General features: G+C 46.6%; 1 protein-coding gene across 2 annotated transcripts in view; it reads left to right on the plus strand.

The window, feature by feature from the left end:
* Nucleotides 1-393: 393 nt before the first annotated feature.
* LOC121001747 (prostatic acid phosphatase-like) overlaps nt 394-16585 on the plus strand; it is a 211476-nt gene continuing 195284 nt past the window's right edge. Inside the window, exon 1 of one of the 2 annotated variants that reach the window (XM_040432942.1) lies at nt 394-625. In XM_040432942.1, the coding sequence (XP_040288876.1) occupies nt 500-625 (126 nt within the window). In that variant the 5' untranslated portion in view covers nt 394-499. Of the gene's footprint in view, nt 626-2145; nt 2218-16585 lie in introns of those variants that run through there. The other variant, XM_040432943.1, reaches the window with a different exon arrangement.

Raw genomic sequence — 16585 nt, forward strand, 5'->3', positions numbered from 1 at the left:
AATATTCGATCACTGTTGTCACCACCACTGATCACTACAACAAAACAACACTATACCTTATTCAGGTGCAACATAGACAGCCTAACCCAACCTGCTGACAGTTTGCTTTTAAATGTATAGTTGCATATATAAAAAGAGCTAAAAGTGTAAACCTTAAATATAAACTTACCTAAGAATCTGTATAACATCTTCATCAAACATTAGACAATGAAATAATGCTCTGACCTAACTACATGAACAGCTAAGCTTCCACTTGCAGGTGTGTAGACTTTGTACACTGTGTAATACGTGGAGTGTGTAATAGAAGCGATAACAATCTAATGCTATTGTGCAGGGAGGACTTCAGTGAAAGCATTCTTCCAGAGATTAAACATTCAGTATTTGAAATTAATTCTTTCAGTGACACCCAGCTCCTCCCAGCTTCCCTTAAGTATGTCATGTATTGTCTGAGCACCTTGCAAGATCTACCTGATCAGCAAGGTTAAAGTGACACTACAGTATGCCTCCTGCAGAACTCAATGTGAGCCATTCAAGATGGTTTTTATCAAATTATATTTGTCTCACTATGTGTTTTCTGGTGTTGGGCCAAACAGATGCTGAGAAGACGCTGAAGTTTGTTGTTCTGGTGAGTAGTGTTATGGTTATTTTAAAATAGATATCTATTTATCTGGTCTATAGAATTACAGATGTAGCAGAGCTGAAATCAGTCACTTCGCTGTTTGAAGCTGAATTTTTTAGCACTGCTAATGCTGTGTTAGGTTTCGATGCAGATAATACATTTGTATTTTTAAGATGGGTCAGACTCATACCATCTAAAATGTATTCATTAATTTGGTAATGTACGCTATATGTATGTACTATGAACGAACTTGTGTTTTCAAGTTCGCCCCAGGCAGAGAGAGCGATCTCTTACAATTGGTGGAGGATGCATGCATGTCATTGTTGCTCGGGGCAATAGAAAGTTAACCCCTTCAGGACCCTGACATTTTTCAACTTAAGGACCAGGCTATTTTTTTGCAAATCTGACATGTGTCACTTTATGTGCTAATAACTTTAAAACGCTTTTGCTTATCCAAGCTATTCTGAGACTGTTTTCTCGTCACATATTGTACTTCATGACAGTAGTAAATTTGAGTCAAAATACTTCATTTTTTTATTAAAAAAATACCAAATTTACAAACATTTTGGATACATTCACAATTTTCAAAATTTCAATTTCTCTGCTCTTAAAACAGATAGTGATAGCTCCTAAAGTAGTTATTACTTTACATTTCCCATATGACTACTTCATGTTTGGATAATTTTGAAAATGAAATTTTCTTTTTTTGGGAAGTTAGAAGGCTTAGAAGTTTAGAAGCAAATCTTAACATTTTTATGAAAATTTCCAAAACCCAATTTTTAACGACTAGTTCAGGTCTGAAGTCACTTTGTGACTGTGAGGAATATGGATTATTATTTTATGTCAGCCATGTTTCTACATCAGTCATCAGCTGTCAGATAGCAGAGGTAGTGAACTCCACAGGGGGGCCCTGATTCAAAGCTAAGCCAAATGGCAGAGAACCTTTAGCAGACCACCGTTGTTTACAATTTCTCGCCTCCATTCAGCCAGCCAGGAATCCATCTAATGGAACAGGAAAACCCTCTCTGCAGGGGGTCTAGGCCATTCCCCAGTTCAATGAACAATATCAGACATCATGGAACGGGCGATTAATAAGAAAATATGAATCGCCTGTCCATCACAGACATAAACCAGATGCATATTTGTGTCCCTGTGGCCACGTTGAACAGGCCGTGGTCATAGTTTGGTGGTGGGATGCCAGGGAGGGGAGACCAGGGAGGGGAGATATACATATCTGCCCACAGAAACCAAATAACGGTACCATGCTTGGACTCTACTGGTAGCCGGAACCCAGACGGATGCATTGGTCCCAGAACCACCTCTCTGCGACATTCTGGTCTGGAGCCATGAGCCCTAATCGGTTTTGTGGCTCATGTGCTGCCAGCCCAGCAGATGGGGAGTAGACCACTCCCAGAGGCCGGGAGGGGAGGGGCCGGCTACAGGTTAAAAGGCTTGTACCAGCATGTGGGCGGTTCTTTTTTCTGAAGGGAGTTCACATCATGCCATTTGTTTAGAGGGACCCGCAACCGGCTGACATCACTGCTTCCCATGTGACTACAGATAGGAACCCATCACAACCCAAAGAACTCATATACCTGGTAAACTGACCTTTTTGTTCTGCTTAACCCTGTTTGTACCACACCATCTGTATTTACCGCTCAGACAACTGTATATATTTTCTGTGTATATTGTTTTACATCTAGTGCACCCTCAAGGCAATTAAATATATAATTTAATCTTGTGCTGTCCTTGTATCTCGATCACAAATCCCCATGTCCGTGTTTCGGCAGTACCGTGGGCTGGTTTCTTACCCTATATAATCCCGTTAGTGGACCGGGCTTATATCAAACAAGAAACTGGTGGCAGTATACCCAGGCTGAGAACGCGCTGTTTCACTGGGGCAGTGAAAGGGCTCTCTCAGCTTGTTGCCTCTCTGTACCCGTGTGGACAGGAGGAATCTGTGATCACTGTACCAAGCGGACCTTACCTGCTCCTCAGGGACGGCGTCACGTCACACATTGGCAGGGGCGTAGCTAAAGGCTCATGGGCCCTGGTGCAAGAGCTCAGCTTGGGCCCCCTACTTTGGGGCAAGGGACAGGGAAACACATAGCCTTCGTGCCACCTGAGGCAAAAATTTAAACAGCACCCCACCTCAATCCAAATTCTTAACCTAACCCCTTCCCTTCAGCCAGAGGTGTAACTTGACCAGCATGTACTTTCTATAATACCACTGTCCTCTTATACGGCACAAGGGACTTTGGGCCCCCTCAGGCTCCTGGGCCCGGTAGCGACTGCTACCTCTGCACCCCCTATAGCTACGCCCCTGCACCTTGGTAACCAGTGATCATATCGTATCTCGCTGGCTCTACGTAGTTGATGTCAGTCGGGGTAGGGTATTTGTCACAGTGGGGCTTACATAATAGAAACATTTTAGAAACTACACCCCTCAAGGTATTCAAAATTGCTTTTACAAACTTTGTTAACCCTTTAGGTGTTCCACAAGAATTAAAGGAAAATGTAGATGAGATTTCAGAAGTTCACTTTTTTGGCAGATTTTCCATTTTAATCCATTTTTTTCCAGTAACAAAGCAAGGGTTAACAGCAAAACAAGACTCAACATTTATTACCCTGATTCTGTAGTTTACAAAAACACCCCATATGTGATCGCAAATTTCTGTATGGGCACACGGCAGGGCACAGCATATGGTTTTTGGAAGGCAGATTTTACTGGGATAATTTTAAGTTGCCATGTCATATTTGAAGACCCCATGATGCACCCCTAGAGTAAAAGCTCCAAAAAAGTGACCCCATTTTGGAAACTACATGATAAAGGTGGCAGTTTTGTTGGTACTATTTTAGGGTAAATATGATTTTTGGTTGCTCTATATTAAACTTTTTGTGATGCAAGGTAAAAAATAGCTGTTTTGGCACTGTTTTTCTTTTTTGTTTTTTACAATGTTCATCTGACAGGTTAGATCATGTGCTATTTTTTATAGAGCAGGTTGTTACAGACGCAACAATACCAAATATGACTACTTTTTTTTATATTCTGAAAGCCATAGTTTATTTTTTATTTTTTGGGCTACTGTCTTATGTAGAGGCAATTTTTTTTCCACTGTATGAGATGACGCTTTGATTGGTACTATTTTATGGTGCATATGACTTTATGATTGCTTAGTATTACACTTTTTCTGATGTAAGGTGACAAAAAATGGCTTTTTTTACACCGTTTTCTTTTCTTTTTTACGGTGTTCATCTGAGGGGTTAGTTCATCTGATACTTTTATACAGCAGGTTCTTACGGATGCGGCGATATCTAATATGTATACTTTTATTTATTTAGGTTTTACACAATAACAGCATTTTTTAAACAAAAAAAATCATGTTTTATTGTGTCCATATTCTGAGAGCCATAGTTTTTTCATCTTTTGCCTGGTTGTTTTATGTAGGGACTATTTTTTTGCAGGATGAGATGACAGTTTGGTACTATTTTGGGGGGCATACACTTTTTTGATCGCTTGGTGTCTCACTTTTTGTGATGTAAAGTGATCAAAAATGATTGTTTTAGCACAGTAATTATAAAAAAAATTCTACGGCGTTCAGGTGAGGGGGTGGATCATGTGATATTTTTCTAGAGCCGATCATTATTGACGCGGCAATGCCCAATATGTCTGGTTTTCTTATTTTTTTCTATTTTTTTAATTTTGGGAATAAATATTTTTTTTTCTTACTTGAAACTTTTTTTTTATTGTGAAAAACACTTTCTTTAACTTTTTTTAACTTTTTATTTTTGTCAAACTCTGGGACTTCAACTTTTGGGGTCTGATCCCCTCTGCAGTTCATTACAATACAACCTGTATTGTAATGCATTGGCTGTCAGCTTTTATGCAGACAACCAGACTGCCTGTGAGACCCAGCCTAAGGGCTGGATCTCACAGGCTTCCATAGAAGCCAAGCCCCGTTGCCTATGAAAGTCATTGGGCTTGCCTTCTATGCCATCGGGTCCCCGCCACTGCAGCGCGGTGACACGATTGGGAAGCGGAGGGCACCTATACCCTCTGTGAACCCCGCATGCAGCGGTCAGTTTGACTGCGGCATACAAGGGGTTAACACGCCGGCATTGGTGTTTTCACCAATGCCGGCGTATGCGGCAGGGGCCCAGCTGTCAGTGACGGTGCTGATCCTTAAGTCACGTCCACCAGCGCCATACATACACGTACGGCGAAAGTCCTTAAGGGATTAAAGTGCAATAGTTGTTGCCAGGGATAATGGCATGACAAATGAGCAGGTGCTGCTGAATACTGCATAGCATGTTAAAGGGCCAGAAGCCTGTTTGTCCAGTGAAGCTGCTGCTCTTACTAATCTGTGCATTTTTGGCTGTGTTGCAGAGAAATTTTTCCTGTGATTTAAAGGGCAGGAAGCCCAAGATATAGTGGGACACTATGAAATCCTATGTAGAAGTTGCTGAGGCTTGATGGAGCCCATCAGGTGCCACAAATTATTGTTGGGAATGGTGCTAGCTGAGCTGGAGGACTGTGCAGGGGATGATCGTTTGATCAGGACATCAGAGAAAGCATGTGAAAGATCCTGCGAGTTGGTGATCCCGCAGGGGGAATCCCGCGGGGGATTACTCTAGATGCTCGCCGACAAGTATCTTGGGTTATGCCAGACATACTGGACTTTCTGAAAAGGAGGCCAGAGACAGTCCCATGTAAGATACATCTCTTCCCTGCCTTCAGCCCTTCTTGAAAACAGTCCCATGTAAAATTCATCACTCGTCCTGCCTTCAGCCCCTCCAGCATACAGTCCCATGTAAAATACATCACTCCCCCTGCCTTCAGCCCCTCTAGCATACAGTCCTATGTAAAATACATCACTCTCCCTGCCTTCAGCTCCTCCAGCATACAGTCCCATGTAAGATACATCACTCTCCTGCCTTCAGCCCCTCCAGCATATAGTCCTATGTAAGATACAACCCCCCCGCCTTCAGCCCCTCCAGCATACAGTCCCATGTAAGATGAATCACTTCCCTGACTTAGTCCCTCCAGCATACAGTCCCATGTAAAATACATTTCTCCCCGCCTTCAGCCCCTCCAACATACAATCCCATGTAAAATACAAAACTCCCCCTGCCTTCAGCCCCTCCAGCATACAGCCCATGTAAATAATATCACCCTCCCTCTTTTCGCCGCTTGCCTTCAGCCCCTCCAACATACAGTCTCATAAGATACATCACTCCCCCTGCCTTCCAGCCCTTCTTGCAAACAGTTCCATGTAAAATTCACCACTCTTTCTGCCTTCAACCCCTCGAGCATACAGTCCCATGTAAAATAATATCACCCCCCGCCTTCAGCCCCTCCAGCATACAGTCCCATGTAAATAATATCACCCCCACTACCCTCTCTTCAGACCCCTCTAACATAGAGTATCCAGTACAAGGATTATTCCTCCTCCCTTCAGCCCCTGCAAAAAGTTCCCCAAGTAAACATACCAGTCAATATTCTCCTCCACACACTGACCTGCAGCCTCTGTCCCTCTCTCAAACAACATGCTCTGTAGAATCTCCTGCAAATATTGAGGTCCCGCCCCCTGGATGACGAGACTCCGCCTCTTCCCCCAACATCATACCTCCTAGGAGAAACTCCATTCTAGTCACTACGGTCGCTCTACTGCCTCATAGGCTTTAGGAAACTAGCCTGAAGCCTATGAGGAAGAACAGAGGGGACGGGAGCCTCCCGTGGCCCTCATTGAAGTGCTTGTGCAGTGGCCAGGAATGGGTGGTTAAAATGTTCTGTATTTGTCGTGATGCCAATTGTAGCATGTGCAGGGTATTATCACAGGGCCCTTCCAAGGTGTTATAACTCACGTCCCAGTTTAGGAATGCCAGAGTGGTGTAATGTCTCTGTATGGTAATGGTAATTGTGTCAACTATGTCTCCTACCTGGGTATGGCTGGACTCCTGGCTCCTGGATCACTTGCAATAAAATGGAGTGTAGTGATAGGAGGAGTAATAGAGGGATTTTGCAGCAGAAATTGAGTTCCAGACCTTTAGATAAAGTTCAAACTCGTCTTTACTGAGGGTAACTTTCATCCAAGAAAGGTGCAGCTTTTTGTCTTAGGTCCCAGCAGGCTTTCAGCAAAGGTTGGCAGGAATAAAATCTTCTGCTTTATCAACCTGGAGCTTGCAGGAAAGGACGTCTGTTTGTTAGCTCTAAACTGTGGCAGGAATTTGGCTTCTGCACTTTCTTTCTTCTGCTGTATGGGGACTGACTAGCTGAGGAGGAATATGACTTATCCTGTGTCTCTGGACTTTACTCACAGTTATCTTCTCAAGGAATGCTTTCTTCCTGGATCTGGAGGTTGTCCTCTTGCTTCATCCAGCTGAGGCTGCAGGGCTCAGGCTGGGGGTTGTGATCAATGTCTCAGCACGAGACTTGGTCCTGACTTTGTTCCCTATATCTTGGAGCTTCTAACATGCACACCCTACCCCAAGCAGGGGGTGGGCTGCACTCCTCACTAACTTACTTCTCCACCCAGGGTGTAGGCTGTGGGAATAGTCCACAGCTCCACAGAGGGGGAGCTAAGCTGGAATGAATTATTCCAGCTTAGATGTACTAAACTGAACCTAGCTCCTTACCAATGCATTGCTGCCACCAAAGGGTGGTATAAAATGTTATGTAAAAGCACATAAAATAGCAGCATAAGTGAGAACCATAGTTCCATGAGGCTCTCAAGTAACGTGAGAAAGGGGATAAAACAATGTAAACTTGGATGCAAAGGGTTAAAGTAGTTGGGGGGAGTCCTCACAAACCATGTCCATCCTGGTGAAGAAGAAACAAGGACAACACACACAGAACAAATGGCCAACAGCTCTACACCCTTCAAGTGTAGTCCATGTTGTGGCTCCCATTAGTTCTTTTTATTTTTAAAGTGAGAACTGCATTTCGAGAAGGACTTCCAAGTTCTCCTCGCTGCTGGAGCTACTGAATCTCATGAGAGGGCGCTCCTGTTTCTGGTAGCTCAGGGTTGCAGCAGTTGTGGTCCGCCACTGCCATCTGGTGGTGTCTTTTGGTAATGGCTGTGCAGTCATCCTGGTGAATGCAGCTGTAACATGCTGTAAGCTGGGATCCCTAGCTGGTGCAGAGGTGGGTAATACCTCTTTGGCTGGAGAGGTTCTGGAAGAAAGACTGGGGTTGCCTATGGCTCTGGTTCTGGCTGGGATTGTTCCCTGAACCTCATCCTGCCGTCTCGGGTCTCCTGAAGGCAGCAGACTCTCCCTGTAGAGCCCGGATCTTCCTGCCAGGTCTATGGGGTCAAAGCAGGGGACAATGGTTTGGCCAGTAAGGTCACATCGGCTGCGAAAGGGCCATGGATGGAGCGCATGGGGGTGTATTCCACCTGGTCACCCACATATAGGTTGTGGCGGGCCTGCGGTAAATAGTGGCGCTTCACGAAGTGGTGGCCCATGAATATCTCAGCCCCTGAGTGATTGTCCTGGAGGAAGCCCACTCCATTCTCCAAACCAAACCATAGTACTGTCCCTGTGCGCCGGACAAGCTTTGGGTCACCGGGCCAGGGGTCATCTAGAACCTGCTTGACCCACTCCTCTATAGCAGATTTGTACTCCCATGAGGTCTGGGCATGGGCTGTAATCTCGACGGGGATCTCCGGGTTAAGTCTTTCTGACTTGGGGGTTTCTTTTCTGGGCGGCGGAGTGGAAACTCTGGCCGCCTCCGCCACACCAGCAAGCGTGCGTAGCGGAGTCTGTTCGGGCCTGCTAGCAGTGGCGGGACCCACCGGGCGCGGTGCAGTTACTGGGAGCGGGGGTGCTAACACCTGTAGTTGCGGCCGGGTGGCTGGTACCGGTGCCTCCTCCTGGCGCTTGGAGGTGGTCGCATGTAACGCACCTAGTTGATCAGTTAGGATCTCAACTGCGGAAGCAATGGACATGCACTATTATCCCACTGCCCTTGTTCTTGACTGTGGGATTCGCGGTTACTCAGTATGTACCCCAGGCGTCTCTCTCAGTCTTGGGCGGAGAGTTTGGGGTAACAAAATCATTTACCGCTATCCATCTATTTAGTATTACTGCTGGAGAGGAAGGTCTCCCAGTATTACAGGAGTCACAAGTTAGTATAAGCTTGTGCACAGTTCAGAGTTAGTATCTAGTATGCAATAGGTTCAGGGTTAGTATATAGCATGTCCTCAGTTTAGTATATTGTATGCCATAGGTTCAGAGCATGTCCACAGTTTAGTATATAGTATGCAGTAGGTTCAGAACATGTCCACAGTTTAGTATATAGTATGCAGTAGGTTCAGAGTTAGTATAGCATGTCCACAGTTTAGTATATAGTATGCAGTAGGTTCAGAGTTAGTATAGCATGTCCACAGTTTAGTATATAGTATGCAGTAGGTTCAGAGCATGTCCACAGTTTAGTATATAGTATGCAGTAGGTTCAGAGTTGGTTTGGGAGTATCGTCTCACACCAGTCAGGAACCACCCCACTCAGAGTTCCAGGACATTAATCAGAGCAGGTAACAGGCATATACTTGCGGTTAGTTGGTCCTGGCTAGGAAGCCAGCAGTGGGGAAGCCAGTGGCAAGAAGGTAGACAGTCCTTCACGCTGTTGTTAGGGATCCAGGTCTGGATATGTGGACAGAGTCCTCAGATGCAGTGGAGCTAGCAGGGTGCGCACTCCATTAGTGGAACACCCTGTTTAGCACCTGTCTTCTATTTAAGGGCCTGACGGTAAGTGGGCGGAGTCACAGGAGGGCCCAGCAGCCACTGCGTTCCACGCTGGAGCGCAAGCCAGCGTAACAACACAGGCGGTCGCTGCGTTCCACGCTGGAACGAAAGCCAGCGTATCATCGCAGACGGCCGGTGCGTTCCACGCTGGAGCGCAAGTCAGCGTATCGTCACAGGGAGCCGCTGTGATCCAGGCTGTACTGTTACAGTACCCCCCCCTTAAGGGACCCCTCCGGGGTACCCCACTAGGAGAGGGTCGGTTGGGAAATCTTCTATGGAACAATCTTTGGAGTCTGGGAGCATGAACGTTTTGCACATCTTCCCAAGAGTCATCCTGGGGACCATACCCCTTCCATCTAATGAGATACTGGATCTTCCCCCGTCTTCTTCTGGAATCAATGAGCTGCTCAACTTCAAATTCTTCTTCTCCTTGGACCTCTATCGGAGGCAAGGGTCGAGGATCACTTGATGGGAACGGCCTAGATCTAAACGGCTTCAGTAGTGACACGTGGAATGTGGGATGTACCTGTAATCGCGGAGGAAGGGTGAGTCTCACCGTGTTGGGGTTAATAATCCTTTCTATCGGAAAAGGACCCAGGAATTGTCTTCCCAATTTCTTGGAAGGTACCCCCAACCGAAGGTTTTTTGTTGATAACCAAACCGAGTCCCCGACCTGGTAGGGAGGACTTTCTCTCCTACGACGGTCGTAGTAACACTTCTGTCTTTCTTTTGCCCGTTGAAGGTTGTCTTTTAGCGTCTTAAGGGTAGTTTGCAAAGTGGTCAGATAATCGTCTGTGGCTGGAACGTTTGTGGGAAGGCTGGTTTGAGGAAGAGACCTAGGGTGAAATCCGTAATTAGCAAAGAATGGAGTATGTAATGTGGAGGAATTCGTAGAATTATTATAGGCGAATTCAGCGAGAGGAAGTAGGCCCTCCCAGTCATCCTGGAGAAATGAGCAGTGACATCTGAGATACTGTTCCAGACACTGATTCACCCTTTCAGTCTGCCCATTAGTTTGGGGGTGATAGGCGGTAGACATTCTGTGGTCGATTTGAAGTCTGGAACAAAGTGCTCTCCAGAATTTGGATACGAATTGCGAACCCCTGTCTGATATGACCTGGCTAGGAATTCCATGTAACTTAATAATATTAGACAGGAATACCACGGCCGTTTCCTTGGAGGAGGGTAACTTCTTGAGGGGCACGAAGTGTGCCATCTTAGTCAGCAAATCCACTACCACCATGATGGTGTTGTTTCCTCTGGAAAGGGGAAGTTCAACTATGAAATCCATCGAGACCCATTCCCAGGGTCTGTTGGCGATGGGAAGACTCATTAGGAGACCATAAGGTCGGTTTCTGTCAGTTTTACATGAGGCACAGGTCTCGCACGTGGAAACGTATTCCTCAATTTGTTTGGTCATCTTTGGCCACCAGAAGTTCCTGCGTATCAGGGTTGTGGTTTTAGCAATGCCGGGATGTCCCGCGAGGGGTAAATCATGGCAAAGTTTGATCACCTGATTGGTGAGGGAGGGTGGTATGTACAGTTGGCTGTCCTTGTAAAGGAGACCCTGTTGGTTCTGCGAAAGACCAGGGGGGGTATTAGCATGGTCATTAATTAGAGCATCCTTGAGCTGGGTTTCCAACGTTATGGTGGCAAGGACGAGTTTCTTCGGTGGAATGATCCATGTGGGGGCCGTGTCTGAGGTGCGAATTTCAGCCAGTCGTGACAAGGCGTCGGCCTTCCCATTTTTTGAGCCTGGTCGGTATGTAATTTGGAAGTTAAACCTGTCAAAAAAAAAACTCCACCGTACTTGACGGCCTGATAATGTTTTATTGGTTTTCAGGTATTGTAGATTACGGTGATCCGTATAAATTGTGATGGGGTGTATTGATCCTTCAAGTAAATGCCTCCAATTTTCCAGGGAGCACTTTATGGCGAGGAGTTCCTTTTCGCCTATGGGGTAATTGAATTCGGCGGTATTTAGCGTCCGGGAGTAGAACCCGATAGGATGTAACGGAGTTGAAAAAGAGCTTCGCTGGGACAGAACAGCTCCTATGGCTGCCTGGGATGCGTCTACTTCCAGCACGTAGTGATGGTTCGGATTTGGGAGAGTCAGTATCGGTGCAGTAATGAACCTGTTCTTTAATAACTCAAACGCTGATTGGGCGTCCTTGGACCAAACAAACTTCGTGTTGACACTAGTTAAGCAGGTTAGTGGTTTAGTGGTAGCGGAGAAATCTTTAATGAATTTCCTATTGAAGTTTGAGAACCCCAGGAACCGTTGAAGAGCTTTCCTGGAATCCGGAATCGGCCAATTTTGGATGCAAGTGATTTTTGAGGGATCCATCTGGATACCTTTGGGTGAAATTATGTATCCGAGGAAGGGAAGAGAGGTAGTCTCGAATACACATTTTTCCTGTTTGACGTATAAGCGATGAACACTTAACCGTGCGAGAACCCAACGGACATGTTTCCTGTGATCGTGTAAGTTATCGGAATACACTAGTATATCATCAAGATAGATGATTACACATACGTCCAGTAGATCCCTAAAGATGTCGTTAATAAAATTTTGGAATGTGGCAGGGGCGTTGCACAACCCGAAGGGCATCACTGTATACTCGAAGAGACCATACCGAGTGCGGAAAGCTGTCTTCCATTCATCACCTTTTCTGATCCTAATTAAGTTGTATGCGCCTCTCAAATCCAGCTTGGTGTAGATTGTTGCTGTTTGTAATCTTTCTATGAGTTCGGATATTAGTGGCAAGGGGTACCGATTTTTGATTGTTACTTTGTTCAAGGCTCTGTAATCTATAATGGGCCTTAGGCTTGAGTCTTTGTTTCTCACAAAGAACATCCCTGCTGCTGCCGGGGAGGTTGAAGGCTGAATAAAACCTTTTCGTAAGTTCTCTTCTAGGTACTGTTTGAGGTGAACAAGTTCTGGTTGTGCCAATGGATAAATTCTACCCGTGGGTATCTCACTACCCGGCAGCAAGTCTATGGGGCAATCGTAAGATCTATGGGGCGGAAGAGATTCCGCCTTCTTTGCGCTGAATACCTCAGCAAAGTCTGCGTATTGGCTGGGGACCTGGTTCACTCCCACGTGCATGAGAGATTTGAGAGGAAAGCAGGTCTCCATACAATAAGGTGACGTAAACTGAACTCTCCCCTGTTTCCATAGGGGGGTTGGCTGGTGTATTTGCAACCATGGCAACCCAAGAATCACGGGAAACAATGGAGAGTGTAAGATATCAAAGGATAAGAATTCTGTGTGGTTATTTTCACATGTCACCATGAGGGGTTGAGTCTGACTGTGGATAGGACTAGAAGTGGTACCATCAATGAAACTCACGGATATCGGAACGTTTTTTCTCATGTGGGGAATTTTATTTCGCTCAACCAGATGCATATCGATAAAATTCCCCTAAGCTCCCGTGTCCACCATGGCTTCAACGATAATCCGGTTTTGGTCCCACTGTAAGGTGAGAGACGTGTATATGTAACCACCAGTACTATTTTTTGTACTGCCTAAGGTACAAGACGTGCCGCTCTTACCTTCGCACTTCTTACTTATCGCGGGGCATCCGTCAACGGTATGGTCAGCAGACACACAATATAAACAGAGGTTGAGGTTACGTCTCCTGGCTTTCTCTCTCTCGGTCAGAGGACCTCGGATCGCCCCAATCTCAATCATCTCTACAGCAGGACCCTGGCTGGACGGTCTTGGGTTGGGTGTGAAGCCTGAGACTCTCTCGGCACTGCGTTCCCTCAGCCGTCTGTCAATGGTGGTGGCCTTCTGCATCAAGGCATTAAGTGTAAGTGGTAATTCTCCTCGGGCTAATTCGTCCTTCAGGGCCTCGGAAAGACCTAGGCGAAACTGATTCCTAAGGGTGAGGTCATTCCATTCAGTCTCCCGGGCCCAGCGAGTGTATTCCGCAATAAAGTCCTCTACAGGTCGTCTCCCTTGTTTAAGGCTGCGTATAGCGGTCTCAGCGGTCAGCTGTTTACTATGGTCCTCGTAGAGAAGGGCCATTTTTTCAAGGAACAGAGGGAAGGATTCCAGGACTGGGTCTTCTTTTTCTAAATAAGTATTGGCCCATGCTCTGGGCTCCCCCCTGAGGTATGAGATCATGGTAAGTACTTTTGTTCTGTCAGTTGGGTAAGTCCGGTGCTGCAGCTCAAACATTAGTTTGCACGCGTTCAGGAAATCCCTGAACTGCCTTCGGTCACCCGCGAATATCTCAGGTGGGCTGACCTTGGGTTCTGGTCCATCACGGGGGTGTCCTGGCCCCTGAGTGACAAGTTGCCGTATTGCCTGGTTTTCTAGCTGGAGATGTTGTATAGTCCCATTGAGGGTCTCCACCCTCTTAGTGAGGGTGACGAGATGACCTGCAACCTCCGCTGGATCCATGTGGGTTCCACTAATATGTAACGCACCTAGTTGATCAGTTAGGATCTCAACTGCGGAAGCAATGGACATGCACTATTATCCCACTGCCCTTGTTCTTGACTGTGGGATTCGCGGTTACTCAGTATGTACCCCAGGCGTCTCTCTCAGTCTTGGGCGGAGAGTTTGGGGTAACAAAATCATTTACCGCTATCCATCTATTTAGTATTACTGCTGGAGAGGAAGGTCTCCCAGTATTACAGGAGTCACAAGTTAGTATAAGCTTGTGCACAGTTCAGAGTTAGTATCTAGTATGCAATAGGTTCAGGGTTAGTATATAGCATGTCCTCAGTTTAGTATATTGTATGCCATAGGTTCAGAGCATGTCCACAGTTTAGTATATAGTATGCAGTAGGTTCAGAACATGTCCACAGTTTAGTATATAGTATGCAGTAGGTTCAGAGTTAGTATAGCATGTCCACAGTTTAGTATATAGTATGCAGTAGGTTCAGAGTTAGTATAGCATGTCCACAGTTTAGTATATAGTATGCAGTAGGTTCAGAGCATGTCCACAGTTTAGTATATAGTATGCAGTAGGTTCAGAGTTGGTTTGGGAGTATCGTCTCACACCAGTCAGGAACCACCCCACTCAGAGTTCCAGGACATTAATCAGAGCAGGTAACAGGCATATACTTGCGGTTAGTTGGTCCTGGCTAGGAAGCCAGCAGTGGGGAAGCCAGTGGCAAGAAGGTAGACAGTCCTTCACGCTGTTGTTAGGGATCCAGGTCTGGATATGTGGACAGAGTCCTCAGATGCAGTGGAGCTAGCAGGGTGCGCACTCCATTAGTGGAACACCCTGTTTAGCACCTGTCTTCTATTTAAGGGCCTGACGGTAAGTGGGCGGAGTCACAGGAGGGCCCAGCAGCCACTGCGTTCCACGCTGGAGCGCAAGCCAGCGTAACAACACAGGCGGTCGCTGCGTTCCACGCTGGAACGAAAGCCAGCGTATCATCGCAGACGGCCGGTGCGTTCCACGCTGGAGCGCAAGTCAGCGTATCGTCACAGGGAGCCGCTGTGATCCAGGCTGTACTGTTACATCGCAGCTGTCTCTGGAGCCGGGACGTCAGTCGCAGGAACAGTAGGTGCCGTCGGCGATGCAGGCATGTCCGGGGCCTGGGCGACTTGGCTGGAGGTGGCTTCCGCGGGAGCAGGTTCATCGCTGGCGGCCATCTTGGGGGACGTCTTGTCTCGGTGTTCGGCCATCGCGAAGGGATCCACAGCCTCCGGGGTCCGTAATGTAAACACGATATCGTCATACGCAGGAGCGGGTTCAGGAACGGCGGCCATCTTTGTTAGGGCTGTGGCGGAACTCACAGCTTCCAGGGATACTCCAAAAGTGCTGGGGCCAGCTCTCTTCATCAGCTGGGAGACCCAGATCTCTGGTAAGTGAGCCTCATACACTAGCTCTCCCTGGACCGCCATTTGCTTCCACTTGAGTGATGGGAGCGCCATGTTCCCTGCGTCTCTTTTCTCACTCGGTACAGGGAATGAGGGTGGAGCCAGAGTCTTCACTCTCTTGGCTCACATTGCAAAGTTCTTGGTGGGCAGGCTTGAGAGTTCCTGCTTCTAGGGGAGCGTATTCGGCATTTTTGCGCTCTTGAGAGGGCGTTCTTGAGTTTTCCCGCTTCTGAAGGGCATGAAGAAGCAGCGTCATTACACGAATATGGCGAATTAACCCTTGGAGTGCTGGTGCACACTTTGTAGCGCTTTCTGGCACCGCAATAAAATAAAAAATTTTGGATTTTGGCACAGTTTGTAGGCCTTGTAGCGGGGTTAGGCACACAATCCAATCCTGTTGAGGCACACAATTCGATCCGTATCCTGTTTGTGATGCCAACAGGAACGGGTGGTTAAAATGTTCTGTATTTGTTGTGACGCCAATTGTAGCGTGCACAGGGCATTATCACAGGGCCCTTCCAAGGTGTTATAACTCACGTCCCAGTTTAGGAATGCCAGAGTGGTGTAATGTCTCTGTATGGTAATGGTAATTGTGTCAACTGTGTCTCCTACCTGGGTACGGCTGGACTCCTGGCTCCTGGCTCAATTGCAATAATAATAATGGAGTGTAGTGATAGGAGGAGTAATAGAGGGATTTTGCAGCAGAAATTGAGGTCCAAACCTTTAGATAAAGTTCAAACTCAGGGAATGCTTTCAAACTCAGGGAATGATAGAAACTTTTAAATACATAAAGGAATCAACTCGGTAAAGGAGGAGAGCATATTTAAAAGAAGAAAAACTACCACAAGAGGACACAGTTTTAAATTAGAGGGGCAAAGGTTTAAAAGTAATATAAGGAAGTATTACTTTACTGAGAGAGTAGTGGATGCATGGAATAGCCTTCCTGCAGAAGTGGTAGCTGCAAATACAGTGAAGGGGTTTAAGCGTGCATGGGATAGGCATATGGCTATCCTTCATATAAGATAGGGCCAGGGGCTATCCATAGTATTCAGATATATTGGGCAGACTAGATGGGCCAAATGGTTCTTATCTGCCGACACATTCTATGTTTCTATGTTTCTATGTTTCCTGGAACTGGAGGTTGTCTGCTTGCTTCATCCAGCTGAGGCTGCAGGGCTCAGGCTGGAGGTTGTGACCAATGTCTCAGCACGAGACTTGGTCCTGGCTTTGTTCCCTATATCTGGGTGCTCCTAACACGCACACCCTACCCCAAGCAGGGGGTGGGCTGCACTCCTCACTAACTTCCTTCTCCACCCAGAGTGTAGGCTGTGGGAATAGTCCACAGCACCACAGAGGGGGAGCTAAGCTGAACCTAG

This window comes from Bufo bufo, chromosome 5 (assembly GCF_905171765.1).
Source record: "Bufo bufo chromosome 5, aBufBuf1.1, whole genome shotgun sequence".
Lineage (NCBI taxonomy): Eukaryota > Metazoa > Chordata > Amphibia > Anura > Bufonidae > Bufo > Bufo bufo.